This window comes from Musa acuminata, chromosome BXJ2-5 (genome assembly GCF_036884655.1).
Source record: "Musa acuminata AAA Group cultivar baxijiao chromosome BXJ2-5, Cavendish_Baxijiao_AAA, whole genome shotgun sequence".
NCBI classification, from domain to species: domain Eukaryota; kingdom Viridiplantae; phylum Streptophyta; class Magnoliopsida; order Zingiberales; family Musaceae; genus Musa; species Musa acuminata.
In genome coordinates this window covers 11,298,215-11,305,342 of record NC_088342.1, presented here as the reverse complement: position 1 = coordinate 11,305,342, position 7,128 = coordinate 11,298,215, and the positions used below count along the sequence as shown (strand labels likewise).

Below are 7,128 nucleotides of genomic sequence, written 5' to 3'. Positions count from 1 at the left end.
GATGATACGTTGAAGATTCGGATGAAGCATCAGATGAACCAATGATATGCCGGACAACATAAGATTCATGCTTGTAATCATTTGTTTAGATCGAAGTAGCTTAGAGGGCTAATTGAGTTAGTTTCGGATGTAACCATATCAATTTAATTAGGGGCTCATTAGGCTTGAGTTGGGGCTGAGTTGAGCCCATTGGGAAGCATATTCAGTGACCCAAAAGTAGGGTCAAGCGGTTGTACCGTCGGAATAGGCGGTGATACCACCCAAACACAATTTTTCAAACGATGTTAGGCAATAATACCACTAGTGTTAGGCGGTGGTACCGCTTAGATATAGTCTTCCAAACTATGTCAAGTGGTGTTATCGTCAGAGTAAATAGTGGTACCACCCAATGCTAGCCTATAGGAGGTAGTACCACCCAACACAGGTAGTGGTACCACCAGGACCCGGGAAACTTGGGATGTAACCTTTTTGGCTTCATTTTTAAAGTTATTTGGGGTCTATAAATACCCCAGCTATTCCTATTTGGATAAATAAGACATTTAGTAGAAAAGAGGAAAGAATACTTGAGAAAAAAGTTGGAAACTCTTTTAAGTTATAGAGTCTCTTCCTCCTAGGGTTAGAAGTTTTCTAAAGGAGGAGTGAGGTCTAAAAGAGAGGTTGTAAATGTTATCTTCTAAGCTTGTAAAAAGGAAAAGGAGTTGTAAGAGTAGTTGATCTTCACTCATTGAAAGTAGATCGGTAGTGAAAGTCAATGGCCTCGAGTGAAGAGAAATCAGGTATGGATGTAGGTTGGAATGATCGAACCATTATAAAATCGGTTTGTGTTTATTTTATACTTTTTATTCTTATTACAAACTGATTTACTTGCTCACTACTCTTAGAAACGCTTTCAAGTTAAACATCTTTTAAACACTAATTCACCAAACACCCCCAACCCCCTCCCCCTCGCCCCCCGCCCCCCCCCCCCCCCACTCCCCCCCCCTCTTAATGCCAAAATGGTCCTAATAGTAACGACAATCCAGAAAGTAAAAGATTTGAATAACCTTCTTTTTGAAAAATTATAGAATCTTTAATAACCTATGAAATGAAGATGCAAAACTCATGATAAAGAAAAGAAAAATCAATTAAAAAAAGAAGAATGTTATTCTTAAGATTACTTAAGCAAAATGTCATGTGATGATAATGAAGACATGACACTTCTTTAAAAAAAAATTTAAAAAAATGAGGAAAAATAAAACAAATCAAGCAAGAAGAGAATATAGAAACAAAATGAGCTAAAAAAAAAATACAATTATATGCTATAAAAAGCAAGAACAATTCAAAAATGAAGGCCCATAATTAAAGAAGTCATCATCCCAATAAGTGATAAATTATGTCTTAATTGCTTTCAATAATGAGGTATTTGACTTTTCCAAAACCTTTTATCAAAAATTACTTGAAGTATTCAATAAATTCTATAATGAATATAAAAAGAATGATAAGAAATATAATTAACTAAATCACTAAAAAAAATCATGCATTGCTTACTAATAAGTTCGATATATTAAAAACATACATGACAAATATACATCAATATCTTATACTCTTTACACTAAATGTGAAATTTTAAATTCATATAATCTTAAACTTAAAAGAATTATTTCAAAAATCAATAAGAAAATTAATTAATAGTAATAATATAATAGAATCTCTTAAAAAGGAAAACATATTTCTATGACAAACTTCAGGAAAATTTAAAGTTGAAATAATTCACTTGATGTGATTCTTATTAAATAAGATTATATATTTAGAAAAGAAGGTATTAGCTTCATAAGTAATAGTATATACCATAAGCTAACCAAATTTATAAAATAACCTACATTGTATACTTATACACCCTATAGAATTAAATATAACTTTTGTGGTAAGTTTGATCATTATGCTTACTTATGCTCTTTTAGAAAAAGTTATTTTAAATTAGTATAGGTTCCTAAATGAACTATAAGTAATTTAAGGCTAAAAGATAAAAAAGATAGATCTAATCATGAATGACTTAAAGTTAAATGGGTACCTAAATCAACCATCTATTTCTAATAAGTATATCTTTAAATAAGAGCTAGGAATAAAAGAAGATATCTTGATAATAGATATGATCAAAGATCTTACAAACTTCTCAGAGTCCACTATTTAAAATAGATGATATATTATATAAAAGAAAATCATTGACATTGAAAATATTGATAACAAGTCAAGTATTTTGATTGAAGATGTGCTTTTGGTAGATGATTTGAAATATAACTTAATAAGCATTAGTCAACTTTATGATAAAGAATATAAAATTAAATTCGAATCTTGTACTTACATCATAGGCATACCTACTAAGAATAGTTCTTTGATTACTTTAATAAATGATAATATTTATAGTATTAATCTTGATGAATTTTATGATGCAACTTGCTTTTTAGCCTTGAATATATATAACTTTAACATAGAAGACTATGACATATTAGTATAAATTTATTTCTTAAATTAGAATAAGAATTTGTAAAGGAAATGCCTAGAATCAAATTTGTTAAAGATAAGTTTTATGATGCATGTCAATTAGGAAAATATATAAAGAGTAATTTTAAACCTAAAAACCAATTACATCTGTAATACTACAATTAATTGGAATTGTTGATGACTTATTTGGACCTATTGATATTAAGTCTAGGAGATAGTAAATATGTATTTGGAATTGTTGATGACTATAGTAGATATACTTGGACATACTCGATGCATAAAAATGATTGTATTAAGTATTTTATTAAGTTTTATAAATAAGTCTAAAATAAAAAATATTTTATGATTTATCTATTCATAGTGATTACGATGATGAATTTAAAAATTATTATTTTTAAGAGTTTTGTTATTTAAATGGGTATAACTATAACTTCTTTATTCAAACAAATTAACATTAAAATTAAGTTGCTGAGAGAAAAAAATAAGAGCTTATAAGAAATGACTAGGACTATGCCTAAGGAACATAGTTTACTTAAATATTTTTGGACCGAAATTATTAACATAACTTACTATGTTATGAATAGAGTCCTTATAAAGTCATGTTTATCTTAACTCCTTATGAGTTATGGAATAATAAAAGACATAATAATTTATATTTCAAATTTTTTGATTATAAATATTTTATTTTGAATAACAAGGATGTCTTAGAAAAATTTAATGCTAAATCTGATCAAAGTATTTTTTTTACTCTTCTATTTCTAAAGCCTATAGAGTTTTCAATAAAAGATTTTAGTTATTGAATAATCTATCTAAGTTATTTTTTATGATAATCATTTAAACTTGAAAAAATAAATTTAAATGATGATTTTACTCTCTAAAGTAATTTAGATATATTTGCTTCTAAAGCCAATGAATAAAAGTATATAGATTCACATTCTAAGAAGCTAATTATTGGGAAAATACTAAAAGATATTCAAACTCATTTTTTTAAAAGAAATATTTATAAAATATTATTTTTTAATATTAAATTGAGATCAAATGCATTAATGATACCTTAAAGATGACTCATGAGGTTTAGTAATATATGAAAAATTTTATCAATTTGAAAAAAAATAAAGTTTAAATGCTTATTCCTAATCTAATTGATACTAAATAAGTCTTTAGAAATAAATAAGATAAACTAGTTTTAAATAAGGCTAGATTAGTGGCCAAAAGTTTAAATCAAGAAGAATGTATAGATTATGAAGAATATTTTTTGCCTATACTTATTTTAAAAATTTTAAACTTTTTCAAATGGATGTCAAAAGTATTTTTCTTAATAAGTTTATTTCGGAAGAAGCTTATGTCGAGCAACCACTTATATTTTAAAATCATCTTTATCAAATCATTTTTATAAACTATTTAAACTCTTTTACAAGTTAAAATAAGCTTATAATATTTGGTACCAGAGATTTAGTTTCATTTTAAATCAAAATAGTTTTAAAAAAAGTAATATCGATACCATATTATTTATTAATATTTTTATTGTTTAAATTTATATTGATGATTTTTTTTTACTAATGAAACTTTATATGAATCATATATCAAGAGTATGCACTAAGAATTTAAAATGAGCCAACTAATATTTTGGTTAGACTTATAAATTAAATAATTTAAAGATAAACTTTTTTTCAATCAAACTAATTACACTCAAAACCTACTTAAAAGATTTAACATAAAAATCTAAGATTATTAATATACCAATATGTAAATCCATAAAATTAGATATTGACAATGATGATAAGGATCAAAACATCTATAGAGGTGTGATAAAATGTTTAGTATATCTTATTAATATCATATATTATGTTCCTTATAGGTGTTTGTGGTAGTTTCTAATCAAATATCAAATAATCTTACTTTAAGGTTGTAAAAAAGATTTTAGATATTGAAAAGGAATATTATCTTTGGATTATGGTAATCAAAATTTGATAATTTTGATAATCAACAAAATAAAGATAAAGTTTGACAAATATTGAAAAACCCCAATACTATTAACATATTATTGTTGATTGCTGTGGTGCTTGATCTCAGGCATAAGTTAAGATTATGTTAATTATTTTATTGGTGTTTTCAATGATGATGATAAGACAACCGAGTTCTGAGTGAAGTTGATGACTTGTTTGAAGTCATACAAGCAATATGAAGACAGAGGCTAAGACTTCATCTTATAGTGTGGATCTAATTAAACTAGGATTTCTATTTGGTTCAATTTAACTAAACTGGTTCACATGATCGAATCAATTCATTTAAAATAAATAAATATATAAATATATATAATATTAAATTATTTAAAAATAATAAATCGATTAGTCAATTAATTAAATCGATTAATCGATTTTGAACCGATTCGAACCTATCTATCTTATTTTAACTAAACGAAATAAAAAATCGATTCGGTTAGGATCCATCCTCAATAATTTGGTTTGGTTCGAACCGATTTTAACACTGCTATTTTCAGAAAAAATAAAAATAAAAAGTTTACCTCTTTATTATTTTTTGTTCATTTAGATATTGTAAAATTTTGGTACCTAATAATAAATCGATTAGTCTTCCCACAGCTGTTTGATCATGGCATCTTATTAAACTATACAAGTCGATTTCATCTTCAACTGATTGAAGCATTGTTTGTAGACTACTCACGCAGAGAATTTTCTTTTTTTCTCCCATCATTTCTGTTAATCCAAAAAAAGATTGTAATATTGTTCCCTGAAATTATCAAATATATTTTTTTAATTAAATCATATAAAATACTTTAAAACTAAATGAGGGAGGACAAATATCCTATAAAACTAAATATTTGTATTGGAACGAAATTTCGATCACTCAAAGACCGATAAGTCAGTCCTCGATACTTGCACATCAGCATAATCCTCGAAATATTTGCTATTGTTTGCGACAAATCATCATTATCCATAAGATATCAATTGACAGCACATAATTACCGTATAGAAACTAAGTAAATTCTTATCCCATGCTAAACCGCACTAACATACGATACCGTATCAGTTAAGGGCAGAAAGTGATGAGGTAATTAGCACCAACACAGGTGAACGTGCTGGTGGCGTCGTCATAAGCGTAGCTATAAGCTTGAGGGCATGCATTCTTGAACAACATGGAGTAATTCGTCGGCTTGCATGCGCTCGGCGTCCCGTACGCTCCTCTGCAACAGTACCAGTCCGTGTCGAACGCCAGGCATGCGCTCTTGCAGCCCACCACCGCCCCGTCCCTCGCTCTCTCCTGCAGCTCCGGCGGGCAGCCTGCGTTGGTGTCCGCCGGACAGGAGATCGAGCTGCAGCCCTGCCCGCTCCGCGGCGTCACCGACACCGGTAGGTTGAAGCCGTCGACGCAGCTCACGTCGTAGAAGTCCTTCCCCCCGTCACCCTGCAGCGTGAACTCCACCAGCGTGGTGGGCGGCGCCCCTCCCGCGCCGTTGCACTCGATGGACCCGCTGCCGCAGTCGCCGGAGGCGCACGAGAACCTGCCCGAGGTCGAGTCGGTGGTGCACCGCGTTCTCGCCCAGAACCGGCCCGACCAACCGGCCGGCGCGTCCAGAGACTGCGACTCACCGTATGCGAGCTCCAAGCCGGTCTGAGGGAGCAGCGCCGATCTCCTGCCGGTGAGTGTCGCGGGCCAGATCGTGAACGGGCAGTTATTCTTCACGGTGAACGTAGTAGAGGATGCAGCTGAGATACAGTATCAAGGAATCCAGTGAAACCAAACCTACAAAGAGAAACAGCTAGCACGTAAACCAACCTGGAAAAACGATGGCGGAGAAGAAGGCAGCGGAGAGGATCCACGTCCCGGCCATGGAGGTTGTGAAGAAGGATAGCTGGATTGTTATGGGAGACTGCAGCGGGGTTGTGGGGGGGGGGATATATAGGATGTGAGAGAACAGGATTAACAGGATTAGGCTTTAATGGCGCAGAGCTTTGCCTGCACAGCTCAATCACAGCTTCTTCAATCTCGAGGATTTGGAATTATTAGTCTGGGTAAGAACAAGTTACCATACTAATGCATAATAATGAATGCTCTTGTCGTCATCGGTATACATTAATCCATATGTAAAGCTAGCCTTCTATATCATCGTTCGTTATGGTAACGACATGTTGCTTGGATTAGATTAGATCACAGAATTCAATCATCCTCAAGTGAGGCTGAATGATTCTGGAAATGTTCAACGTAAATATAACAGATTTTAAAGACTTTTCAGCATGAAAAGTTAATGGCAACGGTTTTGTGACTTATATAACATAGCGAAAAAAAAAAGTATATAGCAAATCTATTACGATAATTGGAGATATTCATTTTTTTTACTACAAATCTCTTTCTATTTGGAGGACCGACTTCTTCGATCATCGACAGAAACATATGGTATGTACTGATACTATAATTAATTTACTGGAAGTAGATTTGTCATTTTCATATTCTTAATTATTCTTTGAGGGTATTTTTTGTTTGAACGGACTTTGTGGATAACGTGGAAGCAATAGATATTATTTCTGGTGATAATAAGTGAGTTATGGAATTACATTACTTACGGTTTAAAAAAATAAAAAAGGCCGGTCAAATAGGATTGATCGATCCTTAGGCAAACTGTTTGAGCCA

The 7,128-nt window shown here is 31.3% G+C and overlaps 1 protein-coding gene across 1 annotated transcript; it reads right to left on the bottom strand.

The window, feature by feature from the left end:
• Nucleotides 1-5,497: 5,497 nt before the first annotated feature.
• On the bottom strand, nt 5,498-6,331 carry LOC135611526 (thaumatin-like protein 1b). The gene is made up of 2 exons (XM_065107165.1): nt 6,277-6,331; nt 5,498-6,206 (listed from the first exon to the last, which is right to left on the bottom strand). Exons 1-2 carry the CDS (start codon nt 6,329-6,331, stop codon nt 5,530-5,532), a joined length of 732 nt encoding a protein of 243 aa, XP_064963237.1. The 3' UTR covers nt 5,498-5,529.
• Nucleotides 6,332-7,128: the final 797 nt, after the last annotated feature.